At 36.2% G+C, this 24,167-nt stretch overlaps 1 protein-coding gene across 4 annotated transcripts in view; it reads right to left on the reverse strand.

The window, feature by feature from the left end:
- TTLL7 (tubulin tyrosine ligase like 7) overlaps nucleotides 1-24,167 on the reverse strand; it is a 98,639-nt gene that overhangs the window by 61,700 nt on the left and 12,772 nt on the right. For all 4 annotated transcript variants that reach the window (XM_068540180.1, XM_068540181.1, XM_068540182.1 and 1 more), the window contains exons 7-9: nucleotides 19,816-19,980; nucleotides 14,732-14,890; nucleotides 3,895-3,989 (exon numbers count right to left, since the gene is read on the reverse strand). In XM_068540180.1, the coding sequence (XP_068396281.1) occupies nucleotides 3,895-3,989; nucleotides 14,732-14,890; nucleotides 19,816-19,980 (419 nt within the window). The remainder of the gene's footprint in view (nucleotides 1-3,894; nucleotides 3,990-14,731; nucleotides 14,891-19,815; nucleotides 19,981-24,167) is intronic.

Genomic DNA, 24,167 nt, shown 5'->3' on the forward strand with positions numbered 1-24,167 from the left:
CTATTGTAAATAGTGCTGCAATGAACACTGGGGTGCATGTGTCTTTTTGAATTATGGTTTTCTCTGGGTATATGCCCAGTAGTGGGATTGCTGGATCATATGGTAAGTCTATTTTTAGTTTTTTAAGGAACCTCCATACTGTTCTCCATAGTGGCTGTATCAATTTACATTCCCACCAACAGTGCAAGAGGGTACCCTTTTCTGAACACCCTCTCCAGCATTTGTTGTTTGTAGATTTTCTGATGAAGCCCATTCTAACTGGTGTGAGGTGATACATCATTGTAGTTTTGATTTCCATTTCTTTAATAATTAGTGATGTTGATCAGCTTTTCATGTGCTTCTTGGCCATCTGTATGTCTTCTTTGGAGAAATGTCTATTTAGGTCTTCTGCCCATTTTTGGATTGGGTTGTTTGTTTCTTTAATATTGAGCTGCATAAGCTGTTTATGTATTTTGGAGATTAATCCTTTGTCCGATGATTCATTTGCAAATATTTTCTCCCATTCTGAGGGTTGGCTTTTCGTCATGTTTATGGTTTCCTTTGCTGTGCAAAAGCTTTTAAGTTTCATTAGGTCCCATTTGTTTATTTTTGTTTTTATTTCCATTACTCTAGGAGGTGGATCAAAAAAGATTTTGCTGTGATTTATGTCAAAGAGTGTTCTTCCAATGTTTTCCTCTAAGAGTTTTATAGTGTCCGGTCTTACATTTAGGTCTCGAATCCACTTTGAGTTTATTTTTGTGTATGGTGTTAGGGAGTGTTCTAATTTCATTTTTTACATGTAGCTGTCCAGTTTTCCCAGCACCACGTATTAAAGAGACTGTCTTTTCTCCATTGTACATCTTTGCCTCCTTTGTCATAGATTAGTTGACCATAGGTGCGTGGGTTTATCTCTGGGCTTTCTATCTTGTTCCATTGATTTATGTTTCTGTTTTTGTGCCAGTACCATATTGTCTTGATTACTGTAGCTTTGTAGTATAGTCTGATGTCAGGGAGTCTGATTCCTCCAGCTCCGTTATTTTCCTCCAAGACTGCTTTGGCTATTCAGGGTCTTTGTGTCTCCATAAAAATTGTAAGATGATTTGTTCTAGTTCCGTAAAAAATGCCATTGGTAATTTGATAGGAATTGCATTGAATCTGTAGATTGCTTTGGGTAGTATAGTCATTTTCACAATATTGATTCTTCCAATCGAAGAACATGGTATATCTCTCCATCTGTTGGTATCATCTTTAATTTCTTTCATCAGTGTCTTATAGTTTTCTGCATACAAGTCTTTTGTCTCCCTAGGTAGGTTTATTCCTAGGTATTTTATTCTTTTTGTTGCAATGGTAAATGGGAGTGTTTCCATAATTTCTCTTTCAGATTTTTCATCATTAGTGTATAGGAACGCAAGAGATTTCTGTGCATTAATTTTGTATCCTGCAACTTTACCAAATTCATTGATTAGCTCTAGTAGTTTTCTGGTGGCACTTTTAGGATTCTCTATGTATAGTATCATGTCACCTGCAAACAGTGACAGTTTTACCTCGTTTTCCAATTTGTATTCCTTTTATTTCTTTTTCTTCTCTGATTGCCGTAGCTAGGACTTTCAAAACTATGTTGAATAGTAGTGGTGAGAATGGACATCCTTGTCTCATTCCTGATCTTAGAGAAAATGCTTTCAGTTTTTCACCATTGAGAATAATGTTTGATGTGGGTTTGTTGTATATGGCCTTTATTATGTTGAGGTAGGTTCCCTCTATGCCCACTTTCTGGAGAGTTTTTATCATAAATGGGTGTTGAATTTTGTCAAAAGCTTTTTCTGCATCTATTGAGATTATCATATGGTTTTTATTCTTCAATTTGTTAATATGGTGTATCACATTGATTGATTTGCACATATTGAAGAATCCTTGCATCCCTGGGATGAATCCCACTTGATCATGGTGTACGATCCTTTTAATGTGTTGCTGGATTCTGTTTGCTAGTATTTTGTTGAGGATTTTTGCATCTAAATTCATCAGTGATATTGGTCTGTAATTTTCTTTTTTTGTATTATCTTTGTCTAGTTTTGGTATCAGGGTGATGGGGGCCTCACAGAATGAGTCTGGGAGCATTCCTTCCTCTGCAATTTTTTGGAAGAGTTTGAGAAGGATGGGTGTTAGCTCTTCTCTAAATGTTTGATAGAATTCACCTGTGAAGCCATCTGGTCCTGGACTTTTGTTTGTTGGAAGATTTGTAATCACAGTTTCAATTACATTACTTGTGATTGGTCTGTTCATATTTTCTGTTTCTTCCTGGTTCAGTCTTGGAAGGTTATACCTTTCTAAGAATTTGTCCATTTCTTCCAGGTTGTCCATTTTATTGGCATAGAGTTGCTTGTAGTAGTCTCTTAGGATGCTTTGTATTTCTGCGGTGTCTGTTGTAACTTCTCCTTTTTCATTTCTAATTTTATTGAGTCCTCTCCCTCTTTTTCTTGATGAGTCTGGCTAATGGTTTATCAGTTTTGTTTATCTTCTCAAAGAACCAGATTTTAGTTTTATTGATCTTTGCTATTGTTTTCTTTGTTTGTATTTTATTTATTTCTGCTCTGGTCTTTATGATTTCTTTCCTGCTGCTAACTTTGGGATTTGTTTGTTCTTCTTTCTCTAGTTCCTTTAGGTGTAAGGTTGGATTGTTTACTTGAGATTTTTCTTGTTTCTTGAGGTAGGCTTGTATAGCTATAAATTTCCCTCTTAGAACTGCTTTTGCTGCATACCATAGGTTTTGGATCCTCGTGTTTTCATTGTCATTTGTCTCTAGGTATTTTTTGATTTCCTCTTTGATTTCTTCAGTGATCTCTTGGTTATTTAGTAACGTATTGTGTAGTCTCCATGTGTTTGTGTTTTTTACTTTTTTTTTCCCTGTAATTCATTTCTAATATCATAGCATTGTCAGAAAAGATGCCTGATAAGATTTCAATTTTCTTAAATTTGCTGAGGCTCGATTTGTGACCCAAGATGTGATCCTAAATGCTACTTGGACACTTATAATAGCATACAACTCACTACCTCATTAAGCAGTTCAGTTAAACTTCTAACAAATTTCTTTCATAATGAGACAAAGCTTCCCACATAATAACATTTCAAATATTTGACATCCATGATTATGTACGCTGCAACCAAACTAATAATATTCTATTGATCCAGCAATCCTAGTTTTCGCTATATATCCAAAGAAGTTGAAATCAGGATTTGACTGATCCTGTTGAACCAGGATTCAACTGATACCCTGTGGGTATCTGATCTAAAGATACCCACATTCCCATGTTCACTGCAGCATTATGCACAACAGCCAAGACATGGAAACAACCTAAATGTTCTGCAATGGATGAATGGATTAAAAATGTGGTATATATAAGATGGAATATTATTCAGCCTTGAAAAAGAAGGAAATCCTGTTTATGCTGTTCAATGGGAAGGTTAACTCTCACTTAACTGCTTCTCTTTTCTTCTCTGTTTACCCAGGCAGCATGATACAGTGGAAAGATCTTTGGACAGAAAGATTGGAAACGTATTTTTGAGGTTTTTTAACTCCCTGAGTGAACTTTGTGCTTTAGTTTCTTCTTGTGAGGTGAGGAAAACAGTCTAGAATGTTTCCTAAGGTATTCTCCAATTCCACCCCATAGTCTGTATTATACCAACAATGCAATTTAAGCATATTTACTGTAGGTTCAAATCATACGGGGAGAAGGAGAAGCAGAGCTCAGGAGAAAAAGAAAAGATATTTAAAAAGAAGAAAACTAAATGGGTTTGAAGAATGGAATCAAGAAATTCACAATACAAAATACTAAAATTACAAGACAATTCCACTTACAAATGATTGTTCTATGCCAAATATGGTGAAAAAAATTCCAGAAGATGGAGGAAACACTTTACCTAATATTTAGTAGCTTCAGTGCATTTAGCAGCACTCCCCTTTTTACATCATAGTCTATTTTCTGATCAGTTCCAAAGCTTGGAGCTCGATTGATCTGAAATTTACAAAGAAAACAATGAGTAAACAAATGTTGGTAGGTCAATAAATATGCAGTACAAATTTGTTAATTTAATGTGGGCTCCCCAACCAGTAGAAGGACTCTACAATAAATATCAAAGCACTATACGGTAGATGGCCCAGTCACCATTGCCACACCTCCCTTCCCCAATACCTTAAGTCAAGGAGTTGCAAGGAATTGACTGTCATCACTGCCCCTTCCCCCTGCTGCCTTAGCTCCAGATTTTCAGTCAGCATATCAGCCCTCTCCCTCCTCTCCACTCTCTCCAATCTATTACCCCATGAACTCTAGGTCTTAACTTTAGGAAGTTAAAGTGATTCATCCAGACAAAAAGGTTGGAGGACCAGTAATAACAATAACAATAATAAAAATGGAACAAAAAATAATAGGGATATTACCACTATAGTAATAATTATATTCATGTATGTATTTCCCATATTGAAATTATCAGTGCCCTTTTCTCACTGCTTTCAGACCTTCTGGATGAATATGTCTATTGTTGCCTGAAAAATAAATTTTATTTCTTTCTACCTGGGTCAGACAATAATTCATCAATTTTCGTTTCATTTCATTGAAATTACTCAGAGGATACCATTAAAGGTAGCTGCAAACTAACCTCTATGAGCTTTTCTAACTGTTTAAGGACTCATGGGAATAACTGAGCCATTTGTGGTTGTTCTTCTTTCCCACATCATTTCTAGGATTTCACTAAGAAGAAAAATAAGAAGTAACTACATATACCCTGAAATCTAGTGTACAATATATTACCACTTCAAGAGCTGGAGTGTTTGTTTTTGTCTTTGTTGTTGTTGGGTTTTATTGTTGTTGTTGTTGTTGTTGTTATGAAAATGTAATTGCGATAGCAGATGTTTAAGAAAATTACTTACTCAAATAACTCAACTGGTGAGAACACTGCTGAGTTCAAAACTACAGCTTAGCTTCATGACCACCAACTAACTCCACAGGCTATCTCAAAAAACATGCATGCTACTCCTCATAGAGGAGGGTCATCTTATTCAAAACCATCACCACAAAAGACAAGATAACTGACAGCATGCATTTTGCAACTGGCAGCTGAAGGAAATGCCACATTACACTTAAGAAATCATCCAGGAATACAGATACCTCTAATTATAAATGTGGCACAAGATCACTGCAGAAAAATTAGAAACAGAAGCCAAACAAACAACAGAAAGATCATCTGCAATTCCACTACCTTGTGTCTTGTTAATCATTTGATAAATGGTGTTCCAGATATTTGCTATGTATACATTTTATAATATTCATTTTGCCTTCCAAATATATCTCTATGCTAAATATACTATTTTATAATCCAAGGTTTTCTCTTAACAATGTATCGTGAAAATCTTTCATGTCATCATTTTGATGGTTACCTGGTATTCCTTGTATAGAATTATGGCAAACTGTATTTTTTTCAATAGAGAAATGCCTTACTATATTATGCCTTTGCTGACTTCTGATTTAGAAGGTGATGAACATATTCTTGTCTGTGTGATGTGGTCTCAAGGGGAAGAGAATAGCTTGGTAATTGCAAGAACATCCATTTATTCCAGGTAAATTTGAAAAAGGAAGTTTATTAATCTACTACTTCAAAGCTCCAAGTATTTCCTCTTACAAGTGCAGAGAAAGGGTAAAGTAATATTTTTATGAAATAAAATATTTCATATTTTATATGAAAAAAGTTTCAACCATTCAATACTGATTCAAATCTCTGGAATTTGCAAAACAAAGACAGTTCTGCTACTACATGTAACGGGATTATTTAAAAAAAAAACATTTTTGAACTGATGATTAAGTGGTTTACTGAAATGTTATCTATCTTTATAGAATTCCTTAGTGCTTCATTCTAAAACTGCAGTCTGGTATTCTGCCAAGCATATGCCTCCTCCAGGATGGTAGGCAGTCTTGGTACAACATAAGCTCAGACCCTCTCTCTTTTCTATTTCAGATTCTTCACTCTACTCTCATGTAAGAGAAATTGGTCTATCAAGAAATGTACCTACACATCAAATAAACTAATACATGGAAAGGTAGAAAAACTTAATTCAATTAACATTTTGGATTTTTTTTAAAGTTTTATGAGAAAGGTAAAGAAAAAAATAAAAGAAAAACCACAAATGGCTGACAGAAGAAATGCTGAAAATTAGGGTTCCATCCAGCCCAAGTTCTACTCTGTAACGTGGATGGCTTCTTTGGTTCTCATTTCCTAACCCAATTGTAAAACAAACAAAACCCACAAGTGTTAGAATCTTAAAGCTCAGCAGCTTGTAAATGCGTGCAAAAAGGAAAATTATTAGAAAGCAAATTAAATTAATAAATACTATTTATTAACCATCCAAATCACAGTTTTATTATCAATATAAGCACAATCATTTCATGCACACATAAAAGTTTCCATAATAGATTCTGTGCTCCTAAATTAGTGCTGTTTCCTCTGGCCAGTAACTTCTCCCAGCCCCAACCCCTACCCCACTTTCTACCACCTTAAATACTCTGCTCAGGTTTTCCCTCTTCTGCAAAGACTTTTTTTTAAACTCTCAAATATACACATGTACACAGAGAGATTAATCACTCTGTTTGTGCTGGCTCCTTATTCCCTACTTATACTTGTAAATACTACCATAAACACATATCTGAGTCCCCACTAGACCAGAACAACCTTATTTTTCTTCTATCTCCACCATCTGGCCCAATGATTTGTTGAAATTAATTCAAGGATACTTAAAATATTAGCATTATATTTTTACTCCACTCAATTTCCATGTTTTTCCCTAAAAATGTTTTCTATGATTGAAAATTTCTGCAATTTGCCACTAAGAATCATTGCCTGCAATTATTCCAGTTAACTAAAAGTTAACATGCTCAGAGGCACTCTCTACCTAATTCCACTTGATGGCGCCAAAAGGTTTTTACCAATGTATATTAGAAGTACTATGATTGCAGCTGGGAGAAAATACAAAGGAAGATCTAAGTAAGATTCTTTTAACTGTTTTGATATAATAAATGTTCATTACCCACAGCTGTTGGTTATTGCAGAGTTTTTAAATGGTTATGATTGATCTGAAAATGATGAAAGAATGAATAGAAAATGAAGTTATTGTGGAGTTTTTTAGTGGTTCTTATTGATCTGGAAATGATGGAGAAAATAAAGTATAAAGAAACATGAATGTAAACAATGGTATTTTTGAGCCTTTAAAAAATACACAACCATTTAGTCAATTCTGATCTACCAAGCTAATGGTAAGCTCCAGTTAAGCAAGTGCTTTTAAAAACAGGTAAATAAGATATCTATAAAATCATTATTCCTTGCTATCCTTTCAGTTCTACTTCATGCATGCTGCCTTCACTTCTTTCCCACCCCATCAAGGCTACAAGACAAGCAGCAGGGGCAGAAAAAAAATACAGGTAAAAACAGGAAAGGAAAGTAAGAACAGGAAAACAGCAAAAATAAAGGAAGAAAATGTTGGGCCTTAGGTGAAGGGCCATAGTCCAGAGTCAAGTGCTTTCATATCCAAGGAACAGAGGAAGCAAAATGATAAGCAAAATTCTTCACATTTATCATATGTCTAGGACACAGGCAGAAGCAAAATTTGAATACCTGACAGAACTGTATTTGTTTGGAAATATAATACACATTATTTGCTCACAGTAGATTCAACACACACACAAATGAAACCAGTAGCCCTCAAACTGGAAAAGTGTTCTTTCCTAAATATATATTTTGAATGTCTTGATCTCACCTATCACTCATTCAATTTGCTTTTGCAAACCCTGATATTACAGATGTAACTTCTAACTTCTAAATCATTAACAATAAAAGAGATAACCAACTTAAAAGGACAGGTAGTTGTTGATGATATCTTCTATAGTAATATTTTCCTTAAAATGTAACTAATCTAGTAAACACTGTTTAGGTAGGTGTTATTTTCTTGACAAAGTTTCCTAAACACAGTATTCTGTGGCCATGTGATCTATGACCATGGAGCTCGATGATCAGAGCCAGATGCTCTATGATCAAGGAACTTAAGGGAATTGCTGGATGTGGTACTGTGTGGCTTCTAAGGTTTCTTCTGCATACAATATAAATACAAACATGACTGAAAAGGTACAAAAATCTTAGACATCATTTTTATTTTTCCTTTATATTATTCTATATTTTCCAAATGATCTTTTATAATGGAAGAAAAATAATGACGACTCTGACCAAACAAGGGTCTGGCAGCAAACCCAAAGGCACAGTTGACAGGCTAGACATGAGGAGAGCCCCAGGCACATAATATGGCCTTAAAGGAGAATTCATGTCACCTGGGGTGTTAAGTATTAACTACTGATTAATGAACTAATTGGAGCCTCTCTCCTCTTGGAGAGTTTGAAGGGGAGACACACTGAACCCAGGGAGCTACAGTTCTGCAGCCTAGGCACCCACAGAGAGGAAAGACAACAACCAGAAGTCACGAAGTGGTAGAGCTGTGAGGCTGAGAAAATAGTGGAGAGAGTAAACAAAAAATCAGTAAAAGCAGATTCACGCGTATATGCAAAACGCCTAACCTAGAAATTCACCCAGTGCTAATTTGGGAAAACTAAAATCAAATACACTGACCCACTCTCGGAACTGTTCTACTCCCTGAATGCTCATTCTCTTCCTCCCACATACTCTATTCAGGCTTCTTTCTGCTCAGTTAATGAAACAACTGTGCCAAGTACACATGTAAAAAACATTTGTTTTAGTACACAAGAATACGGATCACAGGGGCCCTGAACCAAGATGGCAGAGTAGAAGGATGTGCTCTCACTCCCTCTTGTGAGAACACAAGAATCACAACTAGCTGCTGGACACTCATCAACAGGAAGACACTGGAACTCACCAAAAAAAATACCTCACATCCAAAGACAAAGGAGAAGCCACAATGAGATGGTAGGAGGGGCGCAATCACAGTAAAATCAAATCCCATAACAGCTGGTGGGTGACTCACAGACTGGAGAACAATTACACAACAGAAGTCCACCCACTGGAGTGAAGGTTCTGAGCCCCACGTCAGGCTGCCCAACCTGGGGGTCGGGCAATGGGAGGAGAAATTCCTAGAGAATCAGACTTTGAAGGCTAGTGGGATTTGATTACAGGACTTAAACAGGACTGGGGGAAAGAGAGACTCCACTTTTGGAGGGCACACACAAAGTAGTGTGTGCATCACGACCCAGGGGAAGGAGCAGGGACCCCATAGGAGACTGAACAAGACCTACCTGCCAGTGTTGGAGGGTCTCCTGCAGAGGCAGGGGGTGGCTGTGGCTCACTGTGGGGACAAGGACATTGGCAGCAGAAGTTCCGGGAAGGACTGCTTGGCGTGAGCCCTCCCAGAGTCTGCCATTAGCCCCATCAAAGAGCCCAGGTAGTCTCCAGTGTTGGGTTGCCTCAGGCCAAACAACCAACAGGTAGGGAACCCAGCCCCATGCATCAGCAGTCAGGCAAATTAAAGTTTTACTGAGCTCTGCACACCAGTGCAACAGCCAACTCTACCCACCACCAGTCCCTCCAATCAGGAAAATTGCACAAGCCTCTTAGATAGCCTCATCCACCAGAGGGCAGACAGCAGAAGCAAGAACGACAATCCTGCAGCCTGCAGAACAAAAACCACATTCACAGAAAGACAGACAAGATGAAAAGGCAGAGGGCTATGTCCCAGATGAAGGAACAAGATAAAACCCCAGAAAAACAACTAAATGAAGTACAGCTAGGCAACCTTCCAGAAGAAGAATTCAGAATAATGATAGTGAAGATGATCCAGGACCTCAGAAAAAGAATGGAGGCAAAGATCGAGAAGATGCAAGAAATGTTTCACAAACACCTAGAAGAATTAAAGAACAAACAAACAGAGATGAACAATACAATATCTGAAATGAAAAATACGCTAGAAGGAATCAATAGCAGAATGACTGAGGCAGAAGAACGGATAAGTGACCTGCAAGACAAAATGGTGGAATTCACTGTCATGGAACAGAATAAAGAAAAAAGAATGAAAAGAAATGAAGACAGCCTAAGAGACCTCTGGGACAACATTAAACGCAACAACATTCGCATTGTAGGGGTCCCAGAAGGAGAAGAGAGAGAGAGAGCACCAGAGAAAATATTTGAAGAGATTACAGTCAAAAACTTCCCTAACATGGGAAAGGAAATAGCCACCCAAGTCCAGGAAGCACAGAGAGTCTCATACAGGATAAACCCAAGGAGAAACACACTGAGACACATAGTAATCAAATTGGCCAAAATTAAAGACAAAGAAAAATTATTGAAAGCAGCAAGGGAAAAACGACAAATAACATACAAGGGAACTCCCATTAAGGTAAACAGCTGATTTCTCAGCACAAACTCTACAAGCCAGAAGGGAGTGGCATGATATACTTAAAGTAATGAAAGGGAAGAACCTACAACCAACATTACTCTGCCTGGCAAGGATCTCATTCAGATTCGATGGAGAAATCAAAAGCTTTACAGACAAGCAAAAGCTAACAGAATTCAGCACCACCAAACCAGCTCTACAACAAATGCTAAAGGAACTTCTCTAAGTGGGAAACACAAGAGAAGAAAAGGACCTACAAAAACAAACCAAAAACATTTAAGAAAATGGTCATAGAAACATACATATCGATAATTACCATAAACGTGAATGGATTAAATGCTCCAACCAAAAGATACAGGCTCACTGAATGGTTACAAAAACAAGACCAATATATATGCTGTCTACAAGAAACCCACTTCAGACCTAGGGACACATACAAACTGCAAGTGAGGGGATGGAAAAAGATATTCCATGCAAATGGAAATCAAAAGAAAACTGGAGTAGCAATACTCATATCAGATAAAATAAACTTTAAAATAAAGAATGTTACAAGAGACAAGGAAGGACACTACATAATGATCAAGGGATCAATCCAAGAAGATATAAGAATTATAAATATATATGCAACCAACATAGGAGCACCTCGATACATAAGGCAACTGCTAACAGCTATAAAAGAGGAAATAGACAGTAACACAATAATAGTGGGGGACTTGAACACCTCACTTACACCAATGGACAGATCATCCAAAATGGAAATAAATAAGGAAACACAAGCTTTAAATGACACAATAGACCAGATAGATTTAACTGATATTTATAGGACATTCCATCTAAAAACAGGAGATTACACTTTCTTCTCAAGCGCGCACAGAACATTCTCCAGGATAGATCAAGTCTTGGGTCACAAATCAAGCCTCAGTAAATTTAAGAAAATTGAAATCATATCAAGCATCTTTTCTGACCACAACGCTATGAGATTAGAAATGAATTACACAGAAAAAAACGTAAAAAACACAAACACATGGAGGCTAAACAATACTTTACTAAATAAATAACCAAGAGATCACGGAAGAAAGCAAATAGGACATCAAAAAATACCTAGAAACAAATGACAATGAAAACACGATGATCCAAAACCTAGAACTGCAAAAGCAGTTCTAGAGGGAAGTTTAAAACTATACAAGCTTACCTCAAGAAACAAGAAAAATTTCAAATAAACAATCTAACCTTACACCTAAAGGAACTAGAGAAAGAAGAACAAACAAAACACAAAGTTAGCAGAAGGAAAGAAATCATAAAGATCAGAGCAGAAATAAATGGAATAGAAACAAAGAAAACAATAGCAAAGATCAGTAAAACTAAAAGCTGGTTCTTTGAGAAGATAAACAAAACTGATAAACCATTAGCCAGACTCATCATGAAAAAGAGGGAGAGGACTCAAATCAATAAAATTAGAAATTAAAAAGGAGAAGTTACAACGGACACCACAAAAATACAAAGCATGCTAAGAGACTACTACAAGCAACTCTATGCCAATAAAATGGACAACCTGGAAGAAATGGACAAATTCTTAGAAAGGTATAACCCTCCAAGACTGAACGAGGAAGAAATAGAAAATATGAACAGACCAATCACAAGTAATGAAATTGAAACTGTGATTTAAAATCTTCCAACAAACAAAAGTCCAGGACCAGATGGCTTCACAGATGAAATCTATCAAACATTTAGAGAACAGCTAACACCTATCCTTCTCAAACTCTTCCAAAATGTTGCAGTGTAAGGAACACTCCCAAACTCATTCTATGAGGCCACCATCACACTGATACCAAAACCACACAAAGATACTACAAAAAAAGAAAATTACAGACCAATATCACTGATGAATTTAGATGCAAAAATCCTCAACAAAATACTAGCAAACAGAATCCAACAACACATTAAAAGGATCATACACCATGATCAAGTAGGATTTATCCCAGGGATGAAAAGTTTCTTCAACATACGCAAATCAATCAATGTGATACACCATACTAACAAACTGAAGAACAAAAACCATATGATCATCTCAATAGATGCAGAAAAAGCTTTTGACAAAATTCAACACCCATTTATGATAAAAACTCTCCAGAAAGTGGGCATAGAGGGAACCTACCTCAACATAATAAAGGCCATATACAACAAACCCACATCAAACATTATTCTCAATGGTGAAAAACTGAAATCATTTCTTCTAAGATCAGGAACAAGACAAGGATGCCCACTCTCGCCACTATTATTCAACATAGTTTTTGAAGTCCTAGCTACGGCAATCAGAGAAGAAAAAGAAAGAAAAGGAATACAAATTGGAAAAGAAGAAGTAAAACTGTCACTGTTTGCAGATGACATGATACTATACATAGAGAATCCTAAAGATGCCACCAGAAAACTACTAGAGCTAATCAATGAATTTGGTAAAGTTGCAGGATACATAATTAATGCACAGAAGTCTCTTGCATTCCTATACACTAATGCTGAAAAATCTGAAACAGAAATTAAGGAAACACTCCCATTTACCACTGCAACAAAAAGAATAAAATACCTAGGAATAAACCTACCTAGGGAGACAAAAGACCTGTACGCAGAAAACTGTAAGACACTGATGAAAGAAATTAAAGATGATACCAACAGATGGAGAGATATACGATGCTCTTGGATTGGAAGCATCAATATTGTGAAAATGACTATACTACCCAAAGCAATCTACAGATTCAACGCAATCCCTATCAAATTACCAATGGCATTTTTACGGAACTAGAACAAAATATCTTAATATTTGTATGGAGACACAAAAGACCCCGAATTGCCAAAGCATTCTTGAGGGAAGAAAACGGAGCTGGAGGAATCAGACTCCCTGACTTCAGACTATACTACAAAGCTATAGTAATCAAGACAGTATGGTATTGGCACAAAAACAGAAACATAGATCAATGGAACAAGATAGAAAGCCCAGAGATAAACCCACGCACCTATGGTCAACTAATCTATGACAAAGGAGGCAAGGATATACAATGGAGAAAAGACAGTCTCTTCAATAAGTGGTGCTGGGAAAACTGGACAGCTACATGCAAAAGAATGAAATTAGAACACTCCCTAACACCATACACAAAAATAAACTCAAAATGGATTCAAGACCTAAATGTAAGACCAGACACTATAAAACTCTTAGAGGAAAACATAGGCAGAACACTCTATGACATAAATCACAGCAAGATCCTTTTTGACCCACCTCCTAAAGAAATGGAAATAAAACCAAAAATAACCAAATGGGACATGGAACTTAAAAGCTTTTGTACAGCAAAGGAAACCATAAACAAGACAAAAAGACAACCTTCAGAATGGGAGAAAATATTTGCAAACGACTCAACGAACAAAGGATTAATCTCCTAAATATATAAACAGCTCATGCAGCTCAATATTAAGAAAACAAACAACCCAAACAAAAAATGGGCAGAAGACCTAAACAGACATCTTTCCAAAGAACACATACAGATGGCCAAGAGCCACATGAAAAGCTGCTCAACATCACTAATTATTAGAGAAATGTAATTGCAAAACTACAATGAGGTATCACCTCACACCAGTTAGAATGGGCATCATCAGAAAATCTACAAACAACAAATGCTGGAGAGGATGTGGAGAAAAGGGAACCCTCTTGCACTGTTGGTGAGAATGTAAATTGATACGGCCACTATGGAGAACAGTATGGAGGTTCCTTAAAAAACGAAAAATAGAATTACCATATGATCCAGCAATCCCACTACTGGGCATATACCCAGAGAAAACCATAATTCAAAAGGACACATGCACCCCAATGTTCACTGCAGCACTATTTACAATAGCCAGGTCATGGAAGCAACCTAAATGCCCGTCGACAGACGAATGGATAAAAAAGATGTGGTACATATATACAATGGAATATTACTCAGCCATAAAAAGGAACGAAATTGGGTCATTTGTTGAGACGTGGATGGATCTAGAGACTGTCATACAGAGTGAAGTAAGTCAGAAAGAGAAAAACAAATATCATATATTAACGCATATATGTGGAACCTAGAAAAATGGTACAGATGAACCGCTTTGCAGGGCAGAAATAGAGACACAGATGTAGAGAACAAACATATGGACACCAAGGGGGAAAGCCGCAGGGGGGTGGGGGTGTTGGTGTGATGAATTGGGAGATTGGGATTGACATGTATACACTGATGTGTATAAAACTGATGACTAATAAGAACCTGCTGTATAAAAAAATAAAGTAAAATTCAAAAAAAAAAAAAAAAAGAATAGGGATCACTTCTCTTTCTTCTTAAAGAAACACCTTACCTCCAGAAGCCATGGCTTTAGTTTTCTATCCAACAAAATATCAAATCCCAGGACTTCGAAGCAGACACTTTCACTTCCTGGAGGTTGACCAGGTCTGCACATTCGATATGCATGCAGGACATGAGGTTCTGCTACAATCAGAGTCTTTACCACCAATTCCTGTAAAGATTGTGATTTTAAAAAAATGATGAAAAGCCTTATTTCTTTGTATCTCATTTACATACATGGAAATCAGGCCTGGACTTACAAACTAGCATCCTGGCCAGGTTCACAAAGCTCTGTGGCATCTAACCCCTGCCACTGCTCTGACTTCATGTCACCCAACTCTCCCCCTGCCCACTGTGCTCCAGCCATGCTCCCCTTCTCTAGGCCTCTCACACTAGCTGATCCCTCTTCCTGGAACACACTTCCCCCAGTATTCCCATGTCTGGCCCCTTGATACTCAGAGAGTCCTTCCCTGACCCCTGAAGTAGGGAAGGCACCCATACATCAAAAGTAGGCACCCATACATCATTCATTACTGTGTCACTACACAGCATAGGACCAGCTGACCTTTTTCTTTTTTTGTTAAAACAGAGTCCTTGTCTGTATTATTTACAACCCCATTCCCAGCGCTTAACAATAGTGCCTGGCATTTAGTAAATGCTCAAGATCATCTGTGAACAAATAAAATTTTATGAATGCGGCTTGTATTTGTTAAATAAGTAAGGTAGGATCACATGCTTGCCTTCTCAGAAACCATACAGAAGGCGAGGGGATGGGAGGGAAGACAATTCCAAGGAGAGTAAACTATTTCACAAACAACATTATAGAACCTCCACTTAGACAAAGCCTGAAAGACCAAGAGGACAGAATCTAGGAGAGTTGGGTTTCTCTGTGCAGTGATGATTCTGTTGTTCATACGGTTTATCTGAAATCAGAGTACTGCCAATTAACAAACTAGCTGTCAACATTTTCTGTGAGAACACATAATACTACTAGGGTGAGTTACTAATGCTAATAAAAGAAAAAGTTGGCTTACCGAAGTTTGAGAACAAGCTATGGATTGTGGAAAAGCTGTCTCGCTGGTTTTTGCTTAGAATATACTGTCTTTTTAACTCCCATTCTACAGGTATAGGCAATATAGCATGGCAGTTTAGAATATGGCTCCAAAGTAGACTTTCTGGCTTTATCCCAGGCTTTGCTACTTGTTAGATGTGCACCCTCAGTCATGTTGCTTAAACTTTGTGAGTCTCATTTTTCTAAAATGTAAACTGGCAATAGCAAAAATACCTGCTGCAAAAGACTGATGGAAGGACAAAATGAGACTCCATGTAAAACTCTTAGCATAGTGCCTAGAACAGAGTAAACCGTCAAGAGGGGTTAGCAACTTAACTACTATTGTTATATTTATTCTATTATTCTTCTAGAATTCCACCTCATATATCTGGTCAGACACAAACACTCAGCTGCCTGGTGGGAGCAGTATTTATTATATGAAAGAAAGAAATGGAAGATGAAGTTAACCTCACTGTTACCAAGAATCCCAACCCAGAACGTATTTGGGGATATCAGAGATGCCACAAGAGGCTGTTCTTAGAAAATTCTATTCAAAATAACAAATGCATGGTAGCACCACAGTATATGAGGATAAAAAAAAAAGGTCACGTTATATAAATCTTGAGATATTACTGAAATCACCTGGGTAGGAAAAAAAACTTAAAACCTTGACTAGTAAGTGTCTACGTGAAACAAGATAGGTGGGGGGATGGGGGGGCAGGGTGAGGGGGAATGAATATTTAGACTCTGGATTACAAATCTGTGTTTTTTTCTACATAAAAAAACAGCACACTTTTAGGAATGCAGAGGCAAGACTGCAGGTATATGTGAAATCAGGAATGATACAACCAAACACAAATTCCACTAATCAAATCAAATTCCACTAATGCATTTGAGAATTTCCAACATTGCTTTGAAAGATGATTTTGTAGATTTGTACTTAAAGTATATACAAAGCATTCATTAAGGATGATTTTATGAGTGATTATAGTCATTTTTAACCTCCATGGCCTGCTTTTCTATTGATTTCTTATTTATTCTTGACCAGCACAAAAGCACATATATCTGTTCTTCATAGACGGTATTGCTGAATGTTAGTTTTCATATGCAGACAGCTACTTTTCAGAGAAATTACCATCAATAAAGTAGTCACCAAAAAAAAGTTCTAAGTTAAAGTCATGAAATTTGTAAACTATTAAGATAAAAATTTATTGCACAATTGCCTTCTTCATCTCCTCTTATTCTCTTTTTATACTATCCCATTGATTCACCTTCAACAGACATCTGTAAGTACATGCAATTCTTAACAAGGAAGGCAAATTTTAAAAGAATTACATAAGTGCAAATAGTTTGACAAGATAATTGTAAGAAGGTACTTGGAAAAGTTAATGTTATTAATTATTTATTAATTGGTTACTTATAGATTATTAATATACATTTTAACTAATGTAGGCAAGAATGATGCAAAATTTACCCATTTATAGAAAAGATCATGCAATGTATCAGAGCTTAATAGGCCCGCAATTGCTATGTTCAGGTCATATCTGAAAATCATATTTTAAGCTCTAACTAAGGAGTTAATTTCCATACTCTTATTAGTATTAGTCTTAGTTGTATACCTTGTCCTAATTCAATTATGTGGGGAAAGTACCACTTAAAACTAATATCTGTAAAGCTAATGATATCCATTTTTCTCTCTGACTGATTCTCTCCGTACATTCCTCACCAAGGCAACCCAACAGGTTCCACCTTTTCACAAAGACTTCCCTGAACAATCAAACTCATTCTTCACTCATCCCTGAACAATCAAAGACTTCCCTGAACAATCAAACTCATTCAATCAAACAGATTCTTCACTCAAGAAGTGAAGAATCTGGTAAAGAAAAAGAACACCAGAGGGCATCTAAAACTTTCTTGGTCTCACTGAGCTAGTCACCAAACGACCCATTCATTAAATCATCCAGGTATCACCAAGTAGATCTTCCATCATTGAGCTATTGTATCAAAATTGCAAATTTTACCACTTTGATGTTTCTGACCCACATGATAGTAAACTATCATTATTAGAATATTTTTTGGAATTTCCAAAAAACTGGCCTTGATAAAGTAAATAGATAAATAAATGGCATTGTTGGAATCAAATTTCTTGTTTGGATGTATCAATATTTAGTCCCTCAGGAAGATATAATAGAAAGTTAACAAGTTCGTGAGAATCTGACCAAATCCAAATGACAAACTTTAAAATTTGATGGAACCCCTAAATTTTTAAAAATTTTGAATTTGTTGCTAACATTTATAAATCAGGAGACTTAGGGCATCTATTGACAAATTAGAGAATGAGGCACACTGGGCCCAAAATACCACATGGCATCAACAGGCTGGTGCTGAGTGGTATCTACCCCCTTTAGACCTCTTATGCTCCTCAAATTACCACCATTCTCAGCCTGCCCTATTTTCTTCTATACAGACTACTTAACTCCTTTTTACTTGTCTGATACCTAAAGATCTTCGGGTCTACATTCTGTGACACAGAAAATAAGATTTTAAAAAAGATTTAAACCAACAAAACACTAAGAAAAGGAATAAATATAATGATGCTGAGTTTTTCTCTGATTTACTCAAGAGAACCAAGTTCAACCAACAATGAACTTTCACGTCCATTTTCCATGATATTTTTGTTTAAATATATATTATTCGTCCCAGAAGTCAAATTGTATAGCCCTAATCATGTTAAGTATTTTCAACATACTCTTCTTAACTATGAATACCATTTTAATATTTCTGCTAGGATTAATAAAAGGTTCTGTTTCACCAAGGTCATCTTCTCATACGTGTTTCCTTTTCTCTCTTTACCCTTACCATTTGGAATTTCATCTACTGCCATGGCTTTAATTATCCATTACACCTCATACGTACACTTTTAACTGCCTGTTCAACTTTTCTACCTGAGAGAGCATTTCAAGTTTAACATATCAAAAGTAGAATTCATCATAGCCTCATGGACTTTTAAAAAACTGAGTTCAGGTGTCAGTGCCTCCAGGAAGTCCTGCTATGCCCATCCACTCAAAGCTACTATATGTGGTCTTCCTCTACAACCCCACAGAATCCAATGTATGCCTCTGTTTTTGTACTTGCTACATTGCATTTCATTAACAATTTATGTGCAAGTGTTCCCTACCAAACTCTTGAGTTTTTTGAGGCTTGGAGCTGTATCTTATAAATCCTCAAATTATCAGCCAGGGACAGGCTTATATTATGGGTTCAATAAATGTTTACTGAATAAATGTATAAATGAACTAGCAAATAAGTGAATAGAACTCTTTTCTCTCATCTGCAAAACTAAGCTCTACATCTCAAAATAAATTCCTTCCTATTCTATTTCAAATAATGCCACACCCATTCTCCTTATAATTATTCCTCAAAACTGCAGAAGAATATCTGAATACTTCTTCCCCCCTCCCCATTCTGAACATTCAGTTAATCTCAAGGTCTACTTCATTGTCACCTCGTTTATTGTGGTTCAATTCAGGCCATTCTTTTCCCTGAAACTACTCCCAAATGTCCTCCTCTACCTACTTCTGGTCTTCACTCTAACCCATCCTATACCCATTGTCAGATTTATCTTTCAAATGCATGGTCTTTGGCCTTATTACTCTCCTCCCTTAAAAACTGAATGAATCCTTACTGCCTACCAAGTGAAGCCTTGATTTTCAGACCTAAAACTTGGCTCCACATATCTTTCCAGCCATTAAGTCCTCATGAATCTCCCACAAATATGATATGTGCCAACCTGGGCCACTTTGAACTATTTTCATACCTCCATGCCTTTACTCACGCTTTTGCCTCCGCTTAGCATTCCCTCTTTCCGAGCCTAGCAGTAAAAGTACTACTTATCTATTAAGGTCCATGACAAATTTCACTTTCTTCATAAAAGCACACTTTATCTGCCCAATCTAATGTAATCCGTTCTTTATTTAAAATGGTTGATGATCCTTTCAATTAATATGAGGAAAGACAGTTAAGATTGTAAAATGGTATAATCTTACTGAAATATCACTCCAAAACTTAGCAACATCATGTTGATTTGCTTGTAGGAATTCTGTAAACCATTTGATGGAACGTTTGCTGCCTTTGTTTTCAGTTTCATCCCTTTCAAAATGTTCATTGTGCTTGTTCACAGAGTAGTTTGTCAGATGCATGAATAACTGGGTCTGTAACAAGTCAGAACCAAAGTTGTTATCGCCTATGAGACTCTAGAACCATGAAGTTACACAGAAAAGAAAGCATCCAAAGAGGAAAGACAATCTTAAAGTTTAAAATATACATATTCATAATTTAATGATTATAAAGATAATTTTCAAAATGCAATGGCACATTTTTCTAAAAAAGGTTGTGAAAGTAGTTACCTACAAAGTTACTTTGTATATTACTGAAAATATATCTACCATAGAAAGTATGAAAATAATAAGGATATATAGAGTAATTAAATGAAAATGTGAAACTACATATTGCTAAGCAAGAAAAATGCTGTAACTTTGAAGTTTGTTTTTCTTAGTTGGTTTGTTTTTAATGTTTTTCTAAAATTTTCATCCTAACTTGTTTTGGGAAAGGAATTTTCTGAGAGAGAGTATTCTGTATCCTCTCAAACAAAGATTTAAAAGTGAAAGCTCAAGTAAGTAGCAGAAACCTAGAGGCAGGATACCAACCTCAACCTCTGCCCTCCCATCCTGACTGGAAGATCACTGTAACTTGTTAACAAGACAGAGTGCACTCAGAGTCAGCAGACAGAAGCACCACACGATGCTGTACAAATGTCTAAATGATTAACAGCAAATTTATAGCACTCCATACTGGAGTTCTTAGGTCTTAGTCTCTTTATATTCTTATGTTTGTTGACAACGTTATCCTCAAATAAACTTGAAAAAGAGTACAAAATTTAAAATTTCTCATAATTGTCAATTAATATACATTAATAGCTCCTTATCAATCTATCATAAACATTCATGAGGTCTGTAAATCCCACCCTCATGATCCTACTCCCAGAAACCACTTTAGATAGCAATGTTGCATCACAATGAATACATACTTTGGGCACATCATTACTCTTCTGATTTGTTAATAACCAATGATATTTATATCATATTTTATTTTCACTGCAGTTACTTAAGTCTACAATATTGAAATCTTTGAAGCAAATATGCAGAACTGATCATATGAGCTACATGTTGTTTATTAATCCATATGCCCACCAGTAATTAAGAATTTTATTTTGTTCATTGAACAATATTTAAGGAGCACCCACCACTGGCAGGAATGTGTGCTGTGCACTGTGGACACAAAGACTAACAAGGCAGACATAGTCCCTACCTTCATGAAAATTATCACTTTAAACTAAGTGATATTTAAAAGAAAGAGCATAACCTCATACTTGTCTAATTTTACGTGCTTGATTTAAAGAAAAAAGGAAATTAATCAAACTATAACATTTCTTAGTTTCCAAAATAGAAATTATTTTTGTTTGGAAAATAATTTTTTGAGGAGCTCTCCATTTGGCAGGAATTTCTTAAAATAAATACTAACAGCAGTAATAAAAACTCTAGATATCCTAGTGGAAAAGTGAATAAGAAATGGAACTTTGCATTTTTCTTAAAACATTATCTTTATATGTAGCGTTGGAAAGTCCACAATTTCACATCTACCTTGACAAAAATCCCCTTCTAAACAGTTCATTGTCAGTTGGACATTTGCCATAAGGAGAAGTGATGGCAGCTCTGAATCAAATAGCAACCCGCAACGCATGAAAAGTATATAACTATTCTCCACCCTATTTTATAGTGTATAGGCTCAAAATTATGAATTGGAACATACAGAACCTTTCAAGGATTGACTGACTGCTACATGGGGTGGCAAAAAAATTTATGTTTATTATATTTCAATTTCTGAAATTCTCTCTTATGATTTCCTTACATGTAGCTTATCAATATACAGCTCATGACAAAATGCACCTATTTTAAAAATTGGAACTACGAAGGAAAAAAATATGAAGCAGTCTGCTGTCCAAAAACAACCAATGGGAGCATTTTGGTTTATTTTTTCCACCTTTTTTCTTAAACTTATCTTTTACATAAGAGTGATCTCACTTTAGATAAAGTTTTGTACTTCACTTTTAAAATTTTTCATATCTTCATGTAGGAATTCAATCATGAAATTTCAGAGATATATGAGGAACACTGATGTTTATACAGGAGAACATCATTTTTCATACATGTGAAAACCAAAGCCAGGAGATTATGTGACTCAAGAGCACTTGGCAAAGCGAAACCTAGAGGCCACGTTTCCTGACTCCCAATCTTTCAATATGATTTCCTAACCCAGTGTACTTAAGCAAATCACATACATCCAACTTAAGAAATTAGAATAAATCACTTTATCACCTAAATGAGCTTTCAAGTCTTACCCTTTCCTATCTCTTCCCTTACTCTTTCCTCTCAAAACATGACTATCTGCCTTACATATATATAATCCAGTCTTACCCACTCCAACTATTTTAATTATAATCTATAAACTGACAAGCCCCAAATTACGCCTGTAGATCAGTTCTCTCATCTAAGCTTCAGACCTATACTGTATATCCAAATGCCAATAGTATAGATCCATTTGGAAGTCACACAGGCATCTCAAATCAACCACATCAGCTTTCTGCAAAACTTTAAAAGCGCCAATACTCCCTATCACAGAGAATGTCACCATCCACCCAACTGCTGTGCCAAAACTCTTTTGAGTTTTATCCTTAATTTCTCTCTCTCTTTCCCTTATTCTACAAATCAACCTGTCGGTATATCAGTGTTACCCATGGTATCGTAAATATATCTGAAATCTGTGCTCTTATTCGTAGTCCTGTCCTACTATCACTTCAAATTAAGTCATCTTGTCTCTCACATGTGGTTAGACTAGAATACAGCTTCTTGTCTCCCTTACTCTAGTCTCTCCCATCCATCTACAGCCCCATCTCACATTCCCCACACTATAGACCAGGTGACCTTTTTAAGACAAAAATCTCATTCCTTCTTTCCCTTGTTTAAAATCTTTCAATGCTTCCCTTCTTCTTAGGTTAAGTTCCAAAATCCTAGCCATGATCTACCAAGATCTGGCCTCTGGGACTCTCCATCCTGATGTCAGAACACCCATCCTTTCTTAGTCTGTACTTTAGCCATATTGAACGTGTGTGCTCTCTCCAGACACATCACTCTCCCTCCTACCTCTGGACCATTCTTCTACCTGGAGTCTTAACCCATCCCACCCCACCTCTAACTTAGCTAACCCCTCACTCTTCAGATTTCACTTTACAAACTCCCTCTCTAACTGTATCTCCGACTGAGTTAGATGTTCCTGCTATGCACTGCCATAGCATTCTCAGTTTCTTAAACCATTACACTTACCACTGGGTATTATAATTGCTTATTTATTTTCTGCCTCCCCACTAGATTGTTGCTTTTGTGAGATCAAGTACGGTATCTGTCTTGGTCACCGTTTTTCCAAAACCAGCACAATGTCTAGAATGCAGTAGAGTTCAAACATTTCTTGAAGATTGGATGTATCCACACCTTATGACCTTTGAAGAGATGATTCTTTCTTTTATCTTCCTTTCCTGTAAAAACTTTGACAGTTCCCTTATTCTTCCTTAGCCAGGTTTACAACATTTCTTAGTTAATTGAACGTAGCAACATTTATGATTAGTCATTTAATTTTGGAAAATGACCACTCAATGTAGTCATTTATGTGCATAATATTATAGAAGAACAATAACCAGGCCTTTGACAAAAATGGGAAACAATCCTTAATTAGGTGTAATTTTTACTGTAATTAGTAGCTCCAAAAATAGAGGTAGAGGTTAACTAAACTTTTAGGTATGGATAATAAACTACGGTTTGTCTCTCATAAACTATAAATTACATTTATGACTTTCATGATAAATTATGATAATAAATTACAGTTTGACCTTCATAAACGACACAGTTATGACTTTCATCAATATGTTGTGGCTACACAAAGATAATCTTAATGGAAAAATACTAACAAAAATCTCCACTTAATAGAATTAAAAACGTACTATGAAACTGCCAATTTATGTCTCTACTTCACAATTGATCCACATAAATTTAAAATCTTCTCTTTTGTTCCAACAAAAAATAATAACTCTACTTTCTGATAACTTTTGCTTTCTCTGTTTCATGTACTTTCTCCCACATTCTACATGTTTAAACCATACCTTTCATACAAAGCCTGCTCAAATACCACCTCTCCCATGAGAAGCTGAACAAAACCTATTCCTACACTCAATTCTTTAACACTTTATCTGTATTTCTCAATGGCATTATTATTTTAATTTGTATTTCTG

This window comes from Eschrichtius robustus, chromosome 3, assembly GCF_028021215.1.
Source record: "Eschrichtius robustus isolate mEscRob2 chromosome 3, mEscRob2.pri, whole genome shotgun sequence".
Taxonomy (NCBI): Eukaryota; Metazoa; Chordata; class Mammalia; order Artiodactyla; family Eschrichtiidae; genus Eschrichtius; species Eschrichtius robustus.